General features: G+C 41.5%; 1 protein-coding gene across 3 annotated transcripts; it reads left to right on the top strand.

Annotated features, from left to right (window-relative positions):
• Nucleotides 1-585: 585 nt before the first annotated feature.
• TIGAR (TP53 induced glycolysis regulatory phosphatase) lies at nucleotides 586-22,396 on the top strand. 3 transcript variants are annotated; one of them, XM_039538829.1, is made up of 7 exons: nucleotides 2,818-2,916; nucleotides 3,343-3,383; nucleotides 6,582-6,619; nucleotides 12,132-12,253; nucleotides 16,183-16,260; nucleotides 18,526-18,636; nucleotides 20,744-22,396. In XM_039538829.1, exons 1-7 carry the CDS (start codon nucleotides 2,833-2,835, stop codon nucleotides 21,188-21,190), a joined length of 921 nt encoding a protein of 306 aa, XP_039394763.1. In that variant the 5' UTR covers nucleotides 2,818-2,832; the 3' UTR covers nucleotides 21,191-22,396. The 3 variants fall into 3 exon arrangements, with proteins under 3 accessions (XP_039394754.1, XP_039394747.1, XP_039394763.1); XM_039538820.1 differs by lacking the exons at nucleotides 2,818-2,916; nucleotides 3,343-3,383 and adding an exon at nucleotides 586-742; XM_039538813.1 differs by having other exon boundaries at nucleotides 2,674-3,736.
• Nucleotides 22,397-23,730: the final 1,334 nt, after the last annotated feature.

The following is a 23,730-nucleotide window of genomic DNA, read 5'->3' as shown; positions in this document are numbered from 1 at the left end:
CGTTGTCCAATGAGTGTTCATGCACCAACAAGTGTTTATGCACATTCAAATGAGTTTTGCACATAGCTGTTTTGCATTAAGCATACACGAGTTGGGGTGGTTCAGTTTGCATACGAAAGCTAAACGTGTTTCCATGGACAAATGGGTTTCCACAAATATTAGTGAGCTCGTTTCCCACGGGGTTAATGAGTAGTTTTTCCATACACCAAGGAGCGCTTGCTACACACAGGGTCGTTTTGACCGTTGGCACAGGTGTGTGACCCCTGAGACTAGGCTCGGGCCTGCTGCCTTTGATAACCACCGAGCCCTCAGGCGTGACATACACAAGCAGCAGGGGCGGTTTGACCCCGCCCCCACCCCGCCTCTTCGGCGGCGAACGACAGTTTTCAGGCTCACAGGCACCGTTTACTGCGGCAGCGGGGCCAACCTCCGCCTGCGCGCGCGCGCCACCAGCCCCCGCGATGCACGCACGCACGCGCCCCTTCTCCTCCTTCTCCTTGGGGCTCTGCGCCTGCGCGGGATCTCATCAACCCGGCGCGCGAGCGGCACGGAGAAGGAGACGTTTTATTGGTGGAGCCGCTTAAAGGGAACTGTGACGTCAGGCAGCGTGATCGCCAGTAGGCGAGCGAGGGGTGGGCGTCGCAGTGTAAGGAGGCGGGGGCAAGAAGCCGGTTGGAGGGAGCGCGCGGAGGCTGTTTTCTCACCGCATCATGGGCCGGTTCGCTTTGACCATCGTCCGGCAGTGAGTGGAGGGGGGCGGGGGGCGAGCCCGGACCCCCCCCCCGGCGGTGCGAGGCTGGCCCCGTGCTGGGGCCGCTCCCGCCGGCAGGTCCCAGGGCTCCGGCTCGGACCCTGGAGGCGCCGCGCCCCGTCCCCATGGCAGGGCGGCTGCCCCCGCCCGCGCGCTGGGGCCCGGGGACACGCTGCGGGCGCGGGCTGTGGGGGGAGAAGGGGCCCGGGCCCGTAGCGGGGGTTGAGGGCCTCAGGCCCCGAGTCTGGCCATGAACCGCCCTCGCCGCTGCGTCCCGCTGGCCGGCGTCTGGCGGGGCTCCTGGCTGGGCTGCCTGCAGCGCCCTGCCAGAAGGGAGCTTCCGGCCTCTGCCTCCGTCCCTCGCCAACGCTGCGCTGCGGCCTCCCGGCAGGAGGCGACAAAGCGTTTGAGGCGGCAGAGCAGGGCTGGGAGTCACAGGGTGTGTGACTGGCTGTGGGGATGGAAACGGAGGCTTGTTCAGCACCTAATACATCGCTCCCGCTGCATCTCTCGGCAGGGCTGTGAAAGACCTTTAGGGTGACCAGACAGCAAGTGTGAAAACTTGGGATGGGGCTAGGGGGTAATAGGAGCCTATATAAGAAAAAGCCCCCAAAATCGGGACTGTCCCTATAAAATCGGGACAACCGGACCCCTGGTATAGGTGCAGCTAGGTCAATGGAAGAATTTGTCTGTTAACCTACCTACAGAAAACCCCCTTCCCACACTCCTGGGGGAATTCTGTGCTGAAAAAACTAAGAATTCTGTGCAGAATATTTTGAAATTTTGTAAATTTTGTCAAAATAACACTCTATAATCACATGGATTTCAATTATTTTGGTAATTTATTTCAAAATACCTGTCAGCAAGTATGTCTGCAACAATACAGACACACAAAAAGTTTCCCCTGGGAGTAAAGAGTTGAAGAAACCCTTATGATAACCCAGTTCCTGATTCTCAGTCCTCTCCCTACAGAGTCCAACCCTGGGGCCTTCCCTGGCCCAGACTCTCCCCAGCCGTGGCCCCTCCCAGCCCAGATATTCTCACTCCCTACCCCCCAGGTGCCAGCTGTGCCCTCCCCCCCAAGACATTCACACATCCTCCTCTACAGAGCCCAAATATCCAGAGGAAGAAACTGCCTGATGCTGGGTCCCAGGCTTGCACTGGGTTTCCTGTGCACCGCTGCCTCCTTTCTTGAGGGTGTGCTGGGAACCCTCCAGGCTCACACTCCCCCCTTGTTTTCTATTTGCGTGCTGGGCTCTGCCAGGTATAGGGAGGGACATCTGGCATCTCTGCAGCCCATTTTTTTTTTTTTTTTTTTTTGGGTGGAGGGGAAGAGGAAATTCTGCATGTACAACCTTAATTTCTGCAAAATTATGTAGTGGTGCAGAATTCCCCCAGGAATTCCCACCTGTGCCACTCTAGCACTTGTAGTGTAGATGTATCCTGAGTTGCACCTTGTTTAGGTGTTAGCTTTGCCTCACTAGTGTGAGTGGATGTTCCCTCATCCATTAGTTTCTGCAGTAGTCGTTGTTAGCATCGTAGTTACCCATTACAAAGATTCCCAGACATAAACAGTGTGCATGCATCCAAAGCTATTAAGATACCATTGGATTTACCTATTCTTCCCCCCCCCCCTTTATTTACAGGAAATAAACATTTGATAATGTTCAATGACAATTTTGTACCATCTCAGTGGACTCCTGGAAAGTGACGGAAAAACAAAGTCCGTGCTTCTGTGACCTAAGGGTACCTGACCCTGAATCTGGCAATCTGCTCATTTCTTTACATTTCAGCTAATGTCCAAACACTTTGCCCCTTTCTTTCTCCACCACTCTCTGAGGAGGGAATTCAAAATGGTTGATTTCTTCAGAGGAGACTATACAGAATTTCTTTTCTGGCTGGGGATCAAGATAACTTTGAAGTCTCCTTTTGTACTATAAAGTGGTACTTTTATTTAATTTCTGTCCTCAAATGATTTCTCTATATTTAATAAACACTGATTGGAGCTTCTTCTTTTGTGGATAAGCAAAATTTTGGAATCTTGATTCTTGCTGTTTCTGTAGTGTCACATCCATTATTCAATGGAATGCTCCCAAGAACATGTTACTACTTTCAGTAACTTTGTGCTGAACGGTGGGCAGAAGATCCTTCATGCTGACCTAAATGTGAGCGAGCTAGTAACAATGTTAGGCAGGGGTAGTTGGCCTATCAAAAATTAAAACTTGTTAGTTAATTATTTTAGGGACTTTTTGAATCACTTGATATTCTTATCTTAATATTGTTTGGAGGCGATTTCTATTTCTGACCTTAACAGAAGGTCTTTGGTAGGGACAACTTCTTCTGTCTTTGGTAGGGACAACTATTAAGGAATTGAAAGTGTGGTATTTCTTGTACTGTTGCTTGTTACACTTTGTGCAAAGCTCAAATATGGACACGTGCAATACTGAGGTATTTGGGTGGATTCTTACCTTCCCACTGTTAGAGGTGGGATGTGAAAAATTACTTTACAGCTTCTGGTAGTTGTCATATAGTTATTAGGAAGCTTTTTACATCCTACTTACCAGTGAACTGAAGGGAATGTTTTCAAATAGGAATTAATTCAGGGAAGTCCTTTGGCCTTGTTATACAGGAGGTGAGGCTTGATGATCACAGTGATCCCTTCTGGCCTTAATCTCTGACTTTGAAGATAATGACGTTTCATCTGTTCATGAGATATAACTATTAATCCCCATAAAGTCTAAACATGTTTGAGTGCTAGGGAAGTTTCCAGCTGTCTTGTGCTTCAAGGGTAGGATTCTAAGTAAACTATATCTTCAGAGAAGCATATAGGTAATTCCCTTCTCCATGTTTTTTCCTTTCTAAATACCTGGGAAAGTGCATTATTTAAGAAATGTGAAGCTTACGCTGAGAGGCACTTAAATCAGAAAATGACAAAATGAACATTTTTCAAACCCCAATAGAGAGCTTTTATTCTCCAACTATAAGGTAACAATATAGCGACATAGCAGTGAAATGATTATCATTGGGTCTCTCTCTCTCTTACACTGTATTCTGAGAGACACCTTTTATCTCCTAATTGAGACTTTTTTGTTCTTAAAATTAATTTATGGCTAGAGCACCTGTGCCCAAACTTTGCCCAGTTGAAGATGGCATTGGCGACTTGCTGGGGTCTGAGTATGTCTAATTACCATAAAATTGAACATATTGTATATATGTCCCTAACTCTTTCGTTAAGTCTTGAACTTTAACAAATATAGTAGGCATTTAAAATGTAATAAGTCTATAATAATCCTTCCATCTACGCAAACTTAGGTGCGGTTATTAGCTAACCCCTAAACTCCAGGCCAAAAGTAAGAAAAAATACATGCATTAAGGACAGAATGCCTGTTTAAAGATGTTATCTTCTCTAGCACTTTGCTAAAGTTTGCATAAGTTTTAGCAATTTTGACGTCCTTTTTTGGGGGGGGCGGGGAGGGGGTTCTTTACAAACTACTCTGATTGAATCAAATGTACATTATTTTATAATTCTAAAGAGTTATGTTTTTGAGCTTTTCCTGATAACTTCTGTTTTATTCAGGACTGAAAACTTAACAAAAGTTGCTACAGAAGGGACTGAAATGCAGATGTCTTCCTTTCTGTATTTACAGCATATCAAGAATAAAATGTTGTGATACAGAAAGATGACATGCAGTGGTTTCATATAGCATTCACATAACTGTTTTGGAATTAAACCTAACATAATTCTTTGTTATAATACATTTTGTGACACCTCTGTGGTAACATTCTGGGAAATACTTGTTGATTATTTTGCATCTGATAAATATTCTGTTAGAACTAAACATTTGAAATTATTCTTCTGTGTTTTGGTAACCCATTAAGATAAAGACTGATTATATCAATGATTTTTGATGTTGCATAATGGGCACTGTTGCATGTGAGGCTAGTTAAGGCTATTTATAGACCAGCTTGGTTGGTCATAAGACCTACCTCTTGCCAAAAATACTCTGACTTGGCAGTGGTGGAGAGTTCATTTAGTAATAAGATAGTACTGTGGAATGTTAAAACAAGCACTGACATCATTGACTTCTTCAGAACATATAGCTTTAGCTTTTTCTTTCAGTCACAGTGGATCTCTGTGAACAGACTTCTGTATAATATGAATAGTGTACTGTCTTGTGTGGGCATGTGTGTGTGGAGAAATCAAAATCAAATTTCACCTCCATACCCCTGATTCAGATGTTAAAAGGCTATTGTCAAACAAAATATTTGTAAATACTGGGGGGAAAGTAATTTTTGTTTTCTTTGCATAATATGCTTGCACAATGCAACCCAAATGTGGATTTTAATTATTTTCCTCTGGTTTGAATTATTCCTGTTTTTCCTTTAAAAATCTAAATCCACTGATTTGGTGATCCAGCTGCAGTCTTCCCTTTTTGGTCAGTAGGAAAATACACCAGATTGAAACCACTGTTCTCTTTAGAAAATCTGAAATATTATGGTGGAATTTTCAAAAGTACTCTGCATTGGTCTGACTTTGCTCCCATGGACTTCAGTGGGAACAGATTTAGGTTGATTTTGAGCATGTTTGAAAATCCCATCCTCGCTGTCTACTTGGCAGTCTTATTGTATGTGCTGTTGTGGGGGGTTCTCACTGTCTTGTAGTATTGACTATATTTTATTAGAATGATTGTCTTGTGAATCAGATGCCCTCCTTTTTAGAATCGCATACACTCTGTGGCAATTACAGCAGTTTTTTTATGTGGAAAGTATTTATGTGCAATTTATTGAGGAGAAATAGCCAGCCTTATGTGACCAGCCATCTGTCCAGATCATTTTGAGAACCTGTTATAGCATTGACAATAGTTCTTTGTTTGGAAAGGTCAGCATTTTCTTTGGCCTTAATCCTACAAATGATGAGGCATGTGTCATTTTACTCATGTGATGGGTCCATTGAAGTCAATATGCTTAAGTGGTGGTGTCTGGAGGGGGGGCTTTATTTGTACCCATCTCTTTATTTTAAAAAACATCCAGTGATCCAAGTAAAAATATAGAATTAAGAGAATGGAAAGACTTAATCTGTCCCTCTGCCAAAACAAGATTACCCTTAAAATACTCAAAAGCATTTTCTAGTATATATTTAAGTGATCAAAGCAGGATTCCTTCTGCTCCACTATCAGGAAAGTGTTGTTGATGATATTTTAGGACTTGGAATAAGAGCATCCACACACTTGCTTCAGATTCACAACCTACCTTATTTTGGATTAATTTTCATGTGTAGACAAGTCCTTTTATTTTCCTTTCTTTAATCCTATTTCTGTCCCTCCACTTTTTGTACCCCTACGTTATTTTCCTTCTTTGGTTTCCATACTTTTAAATTTATTATGTTTTGTGTAGGCTCATTTTCAAAACATAGGCATCTGATTGGGGGAAAAAATGGAGTGGTGTGCATTTTCCATAAAATCGCTATTTTAGGATGGAGATAGGAGGAAACTAAAATGTAGATAATGTTTTAATAGATAACTAAATAATGCTGAGTTAACTATGAAATTAAGCAACTACATTTACCTTGATTCCAAAGAAGCTTATTCTTAATGAACACTGAAGGAGTAATTGGAACTAATTATTTTAAAAAGTTTCTGAAGTGCTACTGTGAGAGTTTTAAGCACATCTTACTGAAAAAGATATTGTGCTTTACAGCAATGTGGTCCCCTTATTATAGTACTGAGCTGATGCGGTGTTTACATCTACTATCCAAATGTTTTTAAATTTTGACTAACGCTATTTTTAGACAAGGTTGTTCTTCTTTGTCTGAAATATTTCTATCTTTCAGTGGAGAAACAAGATACAACAAAGACAAGATACTTCAAGGTTAGTGTCAATCCTGCTATGACCATTAGATGGTTAGAGATTAAATAATTACATATACCTCTGCAAGAGGGCAGCCTATGGTTAACTGAAATGTTACCAATATCAGGATGGATAAAAACGGATACTTAAAAAATTAAATATTTAAATTAAGTACATGTTTCTTTTTAAAAATAAGCCTATTTGAAATTGACAATATTATGACAAGGCCTAAGCGTAATTTAAACAATTTTAATATATACTAAATTTAAAAAAAATACAAGCAGTATATGTTTGAAGCCCAAGTTTTAATAGAAGTCAAACCACTGAACCTAGTGGAAGTAACTGTTTAAGCATCTGTAACAGTAGTAGTCTCTGTTGCAGGTGCAGTGAGAATATTTTCTTATTTTATTTCAGTTCAATTACTTATTGGTTCTTTCAAAGCTGAGAAACTTTTGTGGGGTTTGAAAAAAAGCAGAAAAGCTTGTTTTCCTCTCCCAGTCTATGAATAAAAATGAGGTGTGAGAGGATGAGCTCTCCTTGTTCTAGAGTTTTAAAGGGCATCCTGATCAGAAACAATCAGTTCAATTCACTAACTATAGATAATAAGTCCTTTGTTTAATAAAATCATTTAGTTTCAAATGCAAAACATGTTTTGATCAACTTATTATATATGTATCCAGTGGTTTAACTAAAACAAAAACCTGTTTTAATGCATTTTTTAATTTAATTCTAATTTGCACCCAAATGCAGGTTGAGGCAAATCAGGTGTTAAAAAAGAATGAATCATCTAGTAAATGTCATTCACTATTTTCAAGCATAATAAAATGAATGTAAAAATTAAATTTATTTTAAGCCATGTAATTACAGTGTATCTATACACATTTATTTAAGTATCCTCCTGGTTGGCAAAAAGTACTAAAATTAGTATAAAGACTATACTGAGTTGTAAATCAATATGTTCTAATGGTTGCTAATCAGTGAGAATCAACCTTAGGAAAATAAACTACAAATGCAAAACAAGATTAAAATTCTTGATTTAAGTCAAGGTTTTGTGCTCGTTTTAAATCATGAATAAACTCAGATTTAAATTAGTGATTTAAATCAGTCAAACCTGATCACTACATCCAAGTTAACTTATCAGTTTGTATGTTTATACCAAATAATGTGTATGGTAAAAGACCTATCTTTTGGGTTAGGATTGTGTATGGTAAGGGACCTATCTTTTGGGTTAGGATTGTGCCTTGATAACTTATACCAACTTTGAACTATCAGAGTTCAATAGAGTTCATATACCTCCAAAATGTCTGTTTAAGACTGTAATAGAGATGGTAACTTCCAGGACATTAGGTAATGTGTTCATTTCTTTTTAATTGAGCCATGAAAAGACTACATTGGTTTTTTTTCTACTTAAACATTCTGCTTTAGAATAATAGTAATGTGATTATAGGCAGAGCTGGTAGCAAGGGTATCTAAGGATGCCCAGCGCTTCCCATCATAAGAGTTGCTTGTAACTCAGTTGCTTATAACTTTGCCAGACTTCAGCCATTCATGCTGAAATTTTCCATGCTAGGTGTCTGTCTCAGGCTAATTTGTTTTAAGAGTTTCTGGAGATATGACTATACCGTTCACCAGAAAATTGAGGAGGGGAAAGCATTGTTTTGCTTATATTAAAAATTCTTATGACTGTTTGCTGAGAAGCTCTCTTACCTCCATGCTTTGGCGCAAGGGGCTTGAAATTTGGTAAGAGAATCGAATTTTGCCAGGGATGTGCCTATTTGCCAAAGTTGGGAGGGTTTTTTGCCCCATGGCAACACCAAGTTATGAGCTTTTGTGAAAAAATCAGTTTGCGCGTGCTCAGAGACTTGTTAGCTTGGCAGCTACAGTCTTTGAATATTCTAACTGTACTGAGCATACTGCAGCCCAAGGCTGCATGGGCTGAGCAAGACTCCCTGTAGTTGCTGCTTCTGACTGCTTTGGTGCCAGGCACTCAGAGCAGGAAAACTCTTGTGCTGGGTGCTTCACCCGTAGGCATTCAGGCACAGTGAAGGAGGAAGTAGCCTGATTGGAAAGCAGAAACAGCTAGATCCAGACAGTGCAAGGGATGTATTGGTGGAGAGAGTAGATTGAGGTAAGAAGCCTGGGAGGGGGGAAATGACTGACATTCCGAGATGAGATTTGGGGGGAGAGGCAGTTTGGAAGACTGGGATTACTGAGCAAGGAGAGAGACTCGGATGAGAAGGGTGGTGAGAAATGGGAGCTGGGCTGGAGAAGACTGAGACTAGGATTGGATCTTAGAGGGAGAGACTGGGACTAGGATGAGGAGCCCAGAGGGGTGAATACTGGGACTGGCTAGGCAAGGAGCTGTAGGGTCAGGTATGTTGAATAAAGGTTGTGTAGTGAGGGAGGCTGTTTGTTGCACAAGATGGAAGGTGTATAGTGAATGAGGAGGGCAATTGCAGAAAGAGAGAGGATGGTTTTACGGCTAAGGCAGTTGCATGCTATCCTGGAGAAGGGGATTCTGTCTCTGGTCAGAGTTCTTACGTGATGCTAGATAAGTCACCTAAACCAAACTTTTCAGCAGTGGCCACTAACTTTGTGCATTCAGATAGTCAGAAACACAACCTGAGACCCTGAGGTCTGATTTTTAGAAGTGTTGAGCACTCACAGTTGCAACTGAATTCAATGGAAGTTGCACTTTGAGCGCACAAAGAACTATATAATGGTGGTAACTCTGAAAAACCAGGCCCTAGGCATCTTATATTGGACACCCAAAATTAGTGGATACTTTTGATCTTAATCTCTGTGCTTTGGCTCCACATCTGTAAAATGGGGATATAATACCCTGTTGCCTCACAGGAGTGTTGTGAAAATAAACTGTTTGTGAAACACTTAGAAATGATAATTGTAGACAAACCCATGAGGAAATGAATAATTTTATATTCAGAGAAGGATTTGAATAGTGTAGAGTAAATTTTGCATAGAACTATATGTTGACCAATGAGTATAAAACAAGCTATTCTACAGCTGCTTAGTAAGTGAGCACTGTTCATTCTGTGCACTCTGAGGAAGGGGTTGGTGGAAAAAATAGAGTAAGTTCATGATCACATACTTTGATAATGCATGCATATAAGGGGAGCTGAATTAGGCTTGTGCTGGCAACCTTAATTCTGGCATTTCTTTATTTCTGAATGTTTTACTTTGCAACTGTGAAGTTCCTGTAACATATCTTGTGGTATATAATATAAATATAATTGTGACTGTTCTTCAGATTCATATTCTTAGTAAGAACTTTATCTTAAGTTGCTCACAAAAATTTGCTGATAAGATGACTTTCATAGATACATCTCTACCCCGATATAACGCAACCCGATATAACACGAATTCGGATATAACGCGGTAAAGCAGTGCTCCGGGGGGCGGGGCTGCGTGCTCCGGTGGTTCAAAGCAAGTTCGATATAACGTGGTAAGATTTTTTGGCTCCTGAGGACAGCGTTATATCTGGGTAGAGGTGTATTTGATGGAAAAGAAACAGCATACCAGCTGAGGCACTATCTAATAGCACATTGATTGTCTCCAGCCACATCTGGATGTTGCTGTTTAGACTACCTCTTTTTACTGTTCACTAGTTTTAAATTGGATACTGGATATTACCACTTTGTTATTTGGTCCCCTTCCCACATGCAACTAAAGAGAATCTTTTAATATTTAAAACCTACAGCGGTGGCCATAACTAGGCTTTGCAGGGTTCACTTTAACTAGATGGAGGTTGGTAAACATCCGTTTTAGCTGACACTGAAATTGATGGAGAAAAATTCCATTGGCAGTAGTTGGGGCACATATCTTGTACCTGCAGGAATCTGGTGTTACTGGCCCTGCTGCAATGCAGGGAGCCCACTGCAGCCCTGCTGTCACAGGAGCAAGAGAGCGGGATCGTGACAGCAGGATTGCAGAGGGCTCCCTGTGCTGTGGCAGGGCCAGTGACACTGATCCCTGCAGGCACAAGGTGTGAGGAAGGCTGTGGTCCTGGCGGGGCAGAGCAGAGACCCCTAGCCAGGGCTGTGAGGAGGAGGAAGAGCTCTTGGCTGCGGGGAAGGCCACCCCGCTGCTGAATGGCTCCTGTCCAAGGACTGAGTCATTCAGTAGTGTTGTGGTCTCCCCCTCATGCCCCTGGCTGGGGGTGTGTCTGCTCCACCAGGCCAGGACCACAGCCTCCACCTGCCCCTTGCACCTGTAGGGATCTGGTGTCACCGGCCATGTGGAGAGCCCTTTGCAGCTCCACTGTCATGGCCCCACTCACTCACCAGCCAGGAGTGCAGGAGCTGTCCCTGGACAGGAACCGTTCAGCAGTTAGGTGGTCTCTCCTTCAGCCAGGGTCTTGTCCTACTCCTTGCAGCCCTGGTGAGAGTCTGCTCTGTTGTGCCAAGACTGCAGTCTCCTCCACACCTTACACCTTGATGTCTTGAGCCCCTTGGCTGCACAGAGAGCCCTCTGCAGCCCCGCTGTCAGCACCATCCTGTCCCCATCCTATTCCCACTTAACTTACTACAACTTTAAAAATTAAAATAAAAATTGATAATTATCAAAATTGCAAAAAAAAATGAAAATCATAAGCTCTCACTTGGCCAAATACAGGCATACAGATATTTAGAAACCAAATTGCAATCTCTTGTGGTCCTATTGTCTATGTTGCCACTGAAGGCGTAGAGGATGAAATCTTGGTGGATTTCTTTTGTGCGAGAACCACCTCTGCAGCATTGTTTTCCACTTATTCTGATCTGACAGGAAAGACACATACCCTGGCCTCTGGACCCCAAATGCCATTTTCAGGTAAGAGTGTGGACCGGGGAGAAGATGAGGCTTGGGGTTGTTGGAAATGCCACTCCCCATCGCATCATAAATTCCCCCCTTAGATCATTCTGGTCATCTTAACACACCTATTGGCTACCTTCCTCAGATATAGAACCTCTTCTTACTTCTGCTCTTCCTCAAGAGGGATTTCTAGTGTCAGAAGAGTGGGAGACAGCAGGGAAAGTATAATGTATTTACAGAATACACACAGGAAAACAGAATTTTGAATAATCTTTTTTTAATGGTGTGTGTCGGGGGGCGGGGGGGGAATCAAACTATCTTGGCTTTGTCTTGAGAACATTCTGGCCTAAACTTTTAAAAATAGCTACCGATTATGGATGCCAAGGGACTCAAATTCACTAGTCACTCTTGAAAAATCAAGCTTCTGCATATATGTTTTTTACTTTGATATATGTACGCTAACATTTTTTGTTTTGTAATTTAAATACTGTACCAATAATCATTCAGTGTGTTCCTAGAGTTATTACTATTGTTCTTTCCCATTTAGTTTGCATGATGATTGAATTCTGAGTTTCACAGTAAAGGGAAATGGGACAGGGATTGTATTCATGTTTGCATGGCACTCCGATCCTGAATGGATTCGCGGAATGCTACTGCATTACATATAATTAATAATAAATTAATTAAAATTCAAATGTTAAATTGGGAAAATTTTATTTTTCAGGACAAGGTGTGGATGAGCCCCTTTCTGCAACTGGTTTCAGACAAGCAGATGCTGCTGGTATATTTCTCAGTAATGTAAAGTTTACTCATGTCTTCTCAAGTGACCTCCTTCGAGCGAAGCAGGCAAGTACTTTTTTAGGCAATTGAAAGTAAATCTAAATCTCAGTATTTTGGGGTGCTGAGGCAAAATAATGCAGTGGCAATTTTGAAGGAGGGGGTAAGTTTGGAACTAAAATGTTTTATGTAGAAGATGAGCTCTTCTCCATAGAGTGAATGAAGCTTAAAAGAATCTACTGAGTTAACATACATCAGCCATGACTTGCATCTTCCGTGCATGTTGTACACTGGGCCCCTAAATGTACATTTTTTTCAATATACATAACCATGGAATGCTGCTACATAAGTTCCTCTCAGATAGTGGTGATAAGAACTCAAGCGAATCTGGCTGTGATGATGGTGGATGTTTAAGGAAAATTTCTTTATAAGACGACCAACAGTTGATATTGCAATAGTAACTCATTATGTTTTTAATTAACTGAGAGACACCATAAGCAAAAAGTCGAGGGGCAACGACTGCCACTATGTAGGAACTTCTAAGATCTTTTTTTCCTAATTCTGAAAAATACTCTAAGAGGTGGCTTACGTTTAAAAACTACATCAGTTTTTTAGCTTAATAGTGACACTTCCATCTTTACTATATATTATTGATAAAGGATATTCAACCCAGTAACAAAATGGTGAAAGAGGAGATGTTAGAAGCAGAAAACAGAAGGTTACAAAATATATAGTACCTAGATAATTTGAAGGTATTAAGACAGTAGGACACAACAAAATTCAATTTTTAACTCTCTAATGGATTTATTAGAGATAGTATCTATAGCTCCCTGGACAGATATAAAATTTATATCCACAGATATAAGTCGGTATCCACGGAGCTGCAGGGCTGTACCAGGAATCTCAGCGGCAAAAGCAGCAGCACATCGGGCCGCTGCTTCCAGGAGCCAGCACCCCACATTGGCAGCTGTCCATGGTCGTGCTAATGTGTGCAAATGGCTCGCACACTCCCAGATAGGAGACTCAGACCTCTGCATGGAAGGGACTCCTGTCCGGGAGCATGCGAGCTGCTTGCACACACTAGCATAAGTAGGGACAGCTGCCAGTGAGCCTGGTGCCTGCCCCAGTGGGCAGGGCTGAGGGGTGGTACAGTCATACTGGAGGAGCTGCCAACACAGGGTGCTGGCTCCTGGGAGCGGTGGCCTGACATGCTGCTGCTTTTACCACTGGTTCCCGGTAAAGCCCATAGAGCTCTGTGGATACCGATTTATATCCATGGATATCTGCATCTGTGGATATAAATTTTTTGTCTGTGCAGGGCTCTAAGTATCCAATCCACTGCCAGGTATCTTTGAGAATTGTGGCGAATGAATTGAATTCCCAAGTGACTGGTAATAGACTAATATACATTAGTACCTATTTGAGGAGGAACAGAAGGGGGGACCTTTTTAGTCTAACAAGCTTAACTTTAATACCTGGTTGCTTCACAAGTCTGGGACAAATATTTTTTTTTGTCCGTGTGTGTGTCGGGGGATTCTGGTGACCTCTTTGTGGAGCTCTAGCACTCCTATCCTTTGAAATTTAGCAGGAGGTGGCCTTTATGTCAGGGTGTACCTATGGCCATCCTAGTGAAAATCTGCCCAAATTTGGCCAAGTTATAAGCCTGTGACAGGATGCACATGTGCCATCTCTATGCAGTAATGAACATGCTCCAGCCTTAGGGCTACAGGGGCAAAGCTGGACTTTCCCTGCAATGGCTGCTCTGAGCTGTGGCAGGCCATGGTGGGGCCAGACACTGGAAGTGAAAGCAGGGAACCTGTTTTCAGTGCCCTCTCTCCCAACTTGCTGGCACCCAGGCAGCATGGAGGAGGAAGCAGTCTGATTTAAATGCGAAGAAGACAAAAGCCAGATCATCGAGGAGGGAAAAAGTAGATTGGGACAAGAAGTCTTGTAAGACTGGAATTGAAGGGGGGCCAGAGAGAGAAATGTGGGACTATGAAGGAGGGGGAGGCAAGGATTGAGCCAGTGGGGAAGAGGAGGGACAGACTGGAAGAGGAACTGGAAACGGAAGGTTAGGACTGAGAGCTCGTTGATGGATGGGAGTAAAACTGGATAGGCTGAGGCTGGGATTAGGAACTAGTCAATGGGGAGGGGGAGGAACATGGGCAGGGAGATGGGAGACATCTGACAAAGGACCTGGGTACAAGGGAGGAACTGGGCCAGGCTGGGAGTGGTGGGGGAAAGATTGAAAATTGGAAAGTGAGCCCGGAAGTGGAGGAGGGGATTAGGACAAGGAGACAGGGATGAGAAAGAGGCAGGTATGAATTGGAGGCAACAGGCAGAAGTCTGTGTCCACTAGAGCACATTACCTATCTGAATCTGAAATTAAACCCAACATTCTTGAGTCTCTCCATTTCTCTGCTGCCAGCAGTTATCTGTGAAACACACTGACAGTGTGTCTTATACCCCCTAGGGCCGGTCCACACAGTGGATGACAACGTACTACTGTCAGTTACACAGTTAGCTCAGGTGGCAGCAGCCTGTGTGGTGGGTCTTAAGGTTCCAACCCTGCTGATGAATAATGTAGATGTCAGTATGCCACATGATGGAATTTTTTTTTCCGTTTTTTTTTTTTTTTAAAAACCTAGGAAACTAATGTTACATATTCTTTTATACTCATAGTGCTAAAGTCAAACACTCAAAAAATTAGGAAATGCCAGAATTAAGGCTTCCTTTGCAACCCTAATCTGTCTCCCTTGTGCATGTGCATTATGATATAGTCTTTAATTACATAATCACATACTGTGTATTCCACAGAACCCCACCTCATTTGGTGCACAATGCAGGATAGCTTGATTAGAAGGTGTGTCCTGAATGAGGCATGGGATTTCTGGAAGAGAAGAGTGTCTCATGATCCTAGTAGTTGAATACTGTCCTAGAGAATTGGATTTCATCCCTACTTCTGCCACAGAGTACCTATGTGATGCTAATCAAATCATTTAAGACAAACTTTTTGTTGGTGATTGCTAATTGCATATTCCTCGTCTCCTGAATTGAGGGTCTTGGATCTGATTTTCTGGAGTGCTGATCACTCTCAGCTGTGACTGAATTCATTGGTAAAAATGGGGATAAAACTACCCCCTCATCTTGCAGGTTTTGTTAAAATAAATGTTTGTGAAGTATTCAAGTATTGTAGAGATGAGTGCCATGGAAAAGCCCATGAGGAAATTAATAATTCTGTCTTCAGACCAGAGCATGAATAATGTGCAGTAAATAAGGCATGGGCCACATATTGAACACTAATAAGCAACTGTTCAATATTGTTTTATCATTGAACACTGTCCATATTATGCACTGAATGAAGAGGGGGTTCCATGGGAAAAAAATGCAATAATGTAATTAAAGACTATATCATAATGCAGATGCACAGGCAGCCTTAATTCAGGCATTTTTTAACTTCTGAGTGCTTAGGTTTGCAATCTTAATATATTGGTTAGGTCATGTATAATGTTTGCTTTGCTTGGTACATTACAACTTTGGGTATGTCCACACTACCCACCGGATCGACGGGTAGCGATCGATCTATCGGGGATCGATTTATCGCATCTCGTCTAGACGCAATAAATTGATCCGAGAAAGCGCTCCCGTCGACTCTGGAACTCCACCAGGGCGAGAGGCGGAAGCAGAGTCGACGGGAGAGCCGCGGCCGTTGATCCCCGCACCATGAGGACAGGAGGTAAGTCAAAATAAGATACGTCAACTTCAGCTACGCTATGCCTGTAGCTGAAGTTGCATATCTTACATCGACCCCTCCCCCCCAGTGTAGACCAGCCCTTAGTATTATAAGCATCTACTGCTGTATGGCGGAACCTGTCTAAATCACTCAACCACCTCCTTCCTGACAATTAATTCCCCCCCCCCCCCCCCCCCCCCCCGAGGAACATTTTAACATCCAAAAATGGTGGTTTTATATGATGTTATATATTGATTTTTTTCAGACTGCATCCGCAATTATAGGAAAGAATAAGTTTTGCAAAGATATTGTAATACAGTATGATGCAAGACTTCGAGAGAGGGTAAGTGCCAAGTTACTAGTTCTTGTCTTTAAATTGAATAATTTGTAAATGTAGCTTACCACTTACGATACAAATATTTTAAATTTCTCATTGATCTGAATGCTTAGATAACTATAAAGGATGAATTACCAAGCTATGAAAGTTGCATTTCTGTCATTAGGTATACTAAGGCTTTCATTTGCGTCAGTGCTTTCTGCAGTCATACTAGGCAGAATTTGACTTTAAGTCTAACTTTTATAATCACCTGCAGACTCTTTTACTTACCTAATTAATCTTTATTATTTTTGTCCACACAAGTGCATAATTGTACCTCTTGTATGAGTTAACTATAACTTGAACTGAATAAACTGAGTCTGGGGCATGTTTTAATCTAGGTTATGGCTGTTAGTGTTAACAGGAAGTGTACTCAAGTTGTCATAGTATTGGTATTTTGAGCTTAATTTTAAATGAAAGGAGACACTACCAAAAAAAAAAAAAAAAGATAGGAAACGGCCAAACGTAACCGTATTAAAAGAAGGAAAAAGCTGTAGCATTTCCTCACTTCCTCCTCCCTTTCTTCTTCCTTGAAGAATCAGGAAGGCTTTTGTTCCCTAAATGGCTGCAATGTAGTCATATTCCAGAGGCTGCATTCTTCAAATACACAGTACACATACCAGTTGTTCTGGTGATAAACCCTACTGGAGGGAAGGGATCAGAGGAAGGAGGAAAATTTAAAGGATTTTTTAAAAGGACTTTGTAAAATGTCTTTCTGTTCAGAAGTTTCAGAGGCCTGATTGCTTTGCTTTTGTGAATTCTTTCATGGACAATTTTGAGCCTTTCTGCTTCAGCTGAAGGGAGTAAGATATTGAGGTACCTTTTAGTTGCTAGCAAACAACATCAATTCTGAGTACGGGAATTAATTAGAGAAGAGCTGTTATAGTAAGTAATGGAGACTTGCTTGTTCACTGCAGTGATATTGAAATCACTGTAGTGATTATGTACGTAGAGTGCAGGGATTTGTATAACTGAGGGAAGGATTATACCCTTGTGCATTCTTTCAAAATTTATAGCACCCCCTGCCTGTTTTCTCAAAATAGTAAGCAGTACTACAGCAATTTCACCATTATAGTGCCTAGTAACATGGAACTAACCTGTCTTTCATTTGAATACATTATCTGTTCTCACTTACTGTGATATAGTGTGGGGATGTGGTGGTGTTGCATTCCACCTTAGGGGTGGACGAATTGGTTCCTGTATTGTTAGTAAAGACCTTCAGGATGAAAGATGCTCTATAAATATAAGGTGTATAATACAATGTGTATTATAAACTGAATGTCTATATGTAACATCCACTAAAAATTATAAAGATTACTTTTACAATGTGTTGTTTGGTCTGTTTCACTGTGAAACCAGGGGGTATGTGCTTGGGATTCTATCGGCATTTCCTGCTGTGAATTCAGCATTTGAGACTTATAACCTCAGCCAAATCATTATAATTAACCCATGGTTATTCTTAGGGTCAGAGAATTAAATAAATAAATAAATAAATATATTACAGTACTTATTTTTCCCATCTTAAAAAAACACCTCACCGAAACTAACCTGTCCATATCTGTGAAATATAGCCTTTTTTGATGTTCCAAGAGTATTTTTAATAGCTAAAGTGCTCATATTTAGAAAAATCCCAATAACCAGTTTTCCAAATTGATTTTTATTCTGTGAATTATGGGAGAGATTTCAGAGGCACAGCGGATAGTTGGGTGACCATTTCCCATTTGTACTTTTGAAAATATCCCTGTATGTTGAGTATCACTTAGCTACAGCAGAATCCCAATGCTTTCTGTTTGGACTTTGAAGGTTTACATTACAAACAGGTCATTACATAGGTCATTATAACCTTTACATTATAACATTACATAGGTCATTGTAACCTTTCCTGGGATTTTTTTGTACCAAGAATGGTAGAAAAATTCTGGCACATAGATCAAGAACAGCCCAAGATAAATATCAGATAGCTGCTAATGTTTGAAACATTCACTCTTTCATTAAATTGGAAATGCAAGATTACTTTAAAATGACTTATTTGGAGAAACTAACAGTAAATGAAATAGCACAAATACAGACCTCTTCAGACATTTGGTGTGGAGTGAGAGTGCTGTTCATCCTGTTGCCTATGTTAAAAGGAAAACAGAAACCGAATCTTTAAATGAAGTTCGAGTTTGAATTTGTATGACTGAATTTTTCTTAATATTAAGTAAATCCTTTTCTATAAATGGTCTTTTCTAGAAATATGGGATTGCTGAAGGAAGGCCATTGAGTGACCTAAAGGCAATGGCAAAGGCTGCTGGAGAGCAATGTCCTTTGTTTACACCATCTGGAGGAGAAACACTAGATGAGGTATGGTATTACCACTTGTTCGTTCAGGCCCCATTTTCTATGTTACCTTACACATTTCCTTTATACTAGTGAAGACACCTCTGTATTGTTAATGAAAGAATGCAATTCTTACTCCTGGGGGAATTCTGTGCCACTGCGCATGTGCAGAATTTATGTCCCCTGCTGATTTCTTTGCTTCCCTGCAGAAAAATGGCTTTCTGACAGGGAAGCCACAAGAGTAGTCATGCAGCCCTCCCCAGCAATTTGTTTTGGGTGCCCAGGGCAGCCAGCAGAAAGGTAAATCACGGTGGGGCAGGAGGTGGGACTGGGGAAGACCCTACTGGTGGTTCCTACCCTGCGCCGAGCTCAGCTGCTAGGCTGGGCTGGGCTGAGGAGGATGGGACTTCCTCTTCCCCTGCATCGCATCCAGGGCTGAGTCAGACCCACCTTCAGATTTCTTCCCTGGCTGCAGGAAGCTCCACAAACTTCCTGCACCCATCGCTCCTCAGCTGCAGGGGGAGGGATCCCTGAACGGGGAGCTGCTCCCCCATCTGCCCTACTCCCATGCGCCCAGATCCCTTGATGCCCAGACCCTCCTGCTGAGCCTCACCGCCTTCACTGAGACCCCCCCAACAAGCCACTGGCACCCAGATCGCCACCCCACTGAGCCCCACTCCCCTAGCATCTGGATCCCTCCCCCTGGGTCCCCCTGCTGAGCCCCAACCACTTTCACCCCCTGCAGAGTCCCATTACCATTGCACCCAGAACCCACCCAACAAGCCCCTGTGCATCCAGATCCCCCACACCCAGATTGCCCCACACAGAACCCTCTCAACCCTTACCTGAATCACCCCACATTAAGCCCCTCTATATTTGGATCCTGCCTTGCTGAGCCTTCTTCCCATACCTGGTATGGAGGGGCAGGACCCTGGGGTGTTTCTGGGGCAGGCCTGGTGCTTGTGCTATATCAGGGTTGGATGCAGCCTCACTGCTGAGTCTGTGTCCCAGGGAGGGCAGTGGGGAGTTGCACAGTGATCTCCCACCTCTGTGCAGCCAGTGGCCTGTGCTCCCCAATGCCATGCTGGAGCCTCCACATTTATTTGATAAATGAAATTTGCAGAATTTTAAAAGATTGTGCACAAATTTTAATTCTTTTGGCGCAGAATGCCTTCAGGAGTAAATTATTCTATTGCAGGCTTAGCTCAACCAGAGGTGTCTTTTGTCAATTCCATTCTGCAGTGTTCCCTTTTAATAGAATGGATTTAAATACTGCCCTTCTGTTCTCCTTTACTCTTGATATGTTTATTTGGAATCATAATGCTGATAGCTGTCAGTTGGCTATATGTGAATTTAAAAAGCTTTGTGTCCCAAGTGATAAGCACCGAAACCTGTTGAGCTCAAAGTTGACTTTGGGTTTGGTACCTTTAGTGTGTACGCACTGTGGTTGGGTTTGTGGTTTTTTTTTATTTTTTTAATCCTGTTTTCTATCCTATTTGGGGGGGTTACATCATCCTGAAACAACTAGACCTGATGGCAGTGGCAACTGATTTGGGATTTTTTCCCCCTAAATCTAAAATTAGCCCATGGATAGCTTTATGATAAATCAGTTTATTATCCTAATGAAAATGAGAAATTACCTTCACCGTCAGCCTCCTTGGATTTAGAGGGCTGAGAACTAATAATTGTCTCCATGTTTATTGCTTTGACCTGTTACTGTAATTGTCATGTGGAAGCTCGTTTACCTTTCTCTGATACAGCTACTTACATTTTCTAGTCAGTCTTTGTGGGTTATGTTATTTACTGTCAATTGTTCTACAGGGGGGAGGGATAGCTCAGTGATTTGAGCATTGGCCTGCTAAACCCAGGGTTCTGAGTTCAATCCTTGAGGGGGCCACTTAGGGATCTGGGACAAAATCAGTAATTGGTCCTGCTAGTGAAGGCAGGGGGCTGGACTTGATGACCTTTCAAGATCCCTTCCAGTTCTAGGAGATAGGATATCTCCATTAATTTATTTTATTATTTATTTAACACATATGAAATTATAAAGCCAATAAAAAGCAAACAGTAAATTCACTGGACAGAGTTATTGCAGTCATCACAAATGTATTCTTTTTTCCTAACACTTTAGGTAAGGGCACGTGCAAAGAATTTCTTTGAATTTCTGTGCCAACTTTCTATTGAAGAAGAGTGTCAGAAAGAACAAGCTGTTCTGGGTATGGCAGGCAATGGCTTGGAAACATTAGAAGGAAAACCAGTTTTCCCTTTGAGAAACCACTGCTGTGGACTTGAACTTAATTCTGATACTGACAAAGATACAAAAATGTTAAATCCCAATATATTGGTGGTGAGTCATGGGGCATACATGAGAAACTGGTTTGGTTATTTTGTTTTGGATCTAAAATGCACTTTACCATCAGTTTTAAAAAAGTCTCAGTTATCTTCTGTGAGTCCTAATACTGGAGTGAGTCACTTCATTATAAACCTTGGAAATGGAGATGTGATTAAACCTGAAATCAGTTGTATTTGTCTTAATCGAGACGATCATTTAGCAGATGTGAATACTGAAAATGTGTAGCTCAAACAATTAAAATGTTAGCAATATTAAATGTATTATATAGCATTTTTAGTCTTAAGTTATTTAAGCATGAGAAATAATTATTTTAAAAAATACCTTTTAATTAGCAAATAAGTCTTGACTAAGTTCATGTTCTATTTGGAAAATTGATCTTAATAGTTAGTTGGGTTGACTTGAATTCAGTTATTTGGCACTATACTGTAAGATTCTGAAGAAGTGTAATAATCTGTTTTACAATAATATACACAATATAGATGACCTTAGTGCTTGATAGTAATTCAGTATTGTAAAAAAATATACTAAAATATATTCTTTATGAACAGGAACTTAAAGATATTACTGTTCAGGTCTCCTGGATACTTGTTGCTGTAGTGTGGTTTGGGTTTTTTGTTTTTTTGTTTTTAATTTAATATCTTTTTACCATTCTACCAAAAATGTTATGGATATCAGCTGTTTTTCAAAAAGTATTACATGGCAAAAAGTTTAGAAATGCTGTAACTAAGGAAGTTAATTTTTTCTCCAACCTACTGTGCTGTAACTTTATATATTTAAGTTGTTTTTTTATAAATGTAAATGTCTTCCTATTTTAATGTAATAGTATAACCTAGTAGAGGGAGCATTGTCTAGTGGGGAGAGCATGGAACAGTAGGTGTTTGGGGAAGACCTGGCTCTGTCACTGACTAGCTGTGAGACCCTGGGCAAGTCTCTTAATCTCGCCATGCCTCAGTTTTCCCATCTGCAAAAATGGGGACGATGAAACTTACCTCACAGGTGTGTTGTGAGGATTCAGGTTATTTAACATTTTTGAGATCCGCTGCTGTAAATCCTTGTACAAATGCAGAGTGTTGATTGTTTAAAACTGTTAGTAGGGTGTGGAGCGCTAACTTGCGCATTGCCAAAATGATGACCTCTGTCCTGAAAAGGAATTCTTGCACATGGAACATTGTGTCCAGCTAGAGTCCCAGTGATTTAAATGGGACTCTCATGAGTGGTTACATTTGCAGGGTCTAGGCTTCTGTAAGCACTCAATGAGTGCTTATGGTTACTGATAATACTGTATTTTCTGCCACCTTTTGGGGTGTATTTAGTATTTGCATGTATGAGCGCACATGTAATGACCTCTATATATGTTGTAGTAAAACTATTCTTGCAATTTGCATATCTTAAAAGATTGTAAATAAAATCATTAAAGCCCTATGTGTAGAATTTCTTGGATTTTCAGCAATGTGTCATCCCCAAGGTTTATTTTTGATACAGGATTTGTACTTAGTCTTGTAGAATAAGTATCTTCTTGTATTGGAACTATTAGAGGGTGTTCTCTCCGATCGACTGTATAACTTCAAAATGGAGCTACTTTCTAACATGTTAGTCAGTTGTCTTTTAAAGGGGCCTGTGTATGTCAAAGTTCTTTACCAAATAACACCTAGGCATTACCATAGAATTTTATTTAATGTTGCATTACTTAAAATTGAAGCTGCTTACAACTTTAACTTTTTGGGCTGAAACTTTCAAAGGTGGGGGTCTGGCTCGGTCTAATATTTTTCGAAGTTTCATCTAAACTAGATGCAGCCATTTCAACAAATGAAATTAAAGGAAAATACATTGTTTTGCCTGTATCTTTTTTCTAATTCTTACAACTGCATCATTGAAGTTCTCATGCACCCTTGCTTTGAAGCAGAGACTTGAACCTTTATGGGTAGAGGAGGTTACCCTGGTGTCAGGAGTCTCTCTTGCTGTCCCTATGAAAATCCTCCCAAATTTGAGTAAGTTATAACTTTGAGGGGCGGGGGGGAGGAGAATAGCAATTTGCACATGCTAAGTAATTTTGTTAGAGGCTGGCAGCTAAATTCTCCAAAGATTCTGTGTGCACTGCATGTGTTTCATCCCCACAGAGCTCCACTGGGCAGACCAGACAGCCATGTGTCATCCCCACAGAGTGACTGAGTATTCTCCATCCCAGGGATGCCAGGGATGAGCGGGGCTCTCTGCTTTAGCTTCTACTGGCTGTTAAGGGCTGCTGTGGTAATGAGCATGGAGATGGTCTCTTCTGTGCTTTCAGTGGTGCTCCTTGTGGTACCCAGGTGGCATTGAGAAAGAAGTAGTCTGACTGGAAGAAGGAGGTTGGGATAGAACCAAGTGGAGTGGAAGACTCAGACTAAAGGGGATAAGGGTGGAATGGGACATGAGCAGAAAGGTCTGTAACCACAAGAGTGCAATCTCTTCCAGAACCTGGAACTGAACCCAGGATTCTTGAGTGTGAACATTCCTTTGCTGTCTAGCAAATAGCTGTGAAACCTATTGACAAAAATTTCTTCCCAGGCTAGTGTTGATCTGCATAGAGGATATAATGGCTACATTACTCAGCTGGTAGAAATCTGTGCTTTGGGCCAGAACCTTGCAGATTACCCAGCTGGGGTGTCAGTATGATTCCATGTGATGGAAAAAAATTGTTTACTTTATTAAAAACTTAAGATGGATTTTTTTAAAATGTAATTTAAAAGCACATTAATACAAAGACAGTTACTCAAAAATAGGTAATG

This window comes from Mauremys reevesii, linkage group 1 (assembly GCF_016161935.1).
Source record: "Mauremys reevesii isolate NIE-2019 linkage group 1, ASM1616193v1, whole genome shotgun sequence".
NCBI classification, from domain to species: domain Eukaryota; kingdom Metazoa; phylum Chordata; order Testudines; family Geoemydidae; genus Mauremys; species Mauremys reevesii.
This window is presented reverse-complemented; position numbering and strand designations above follow the sequence as displayed.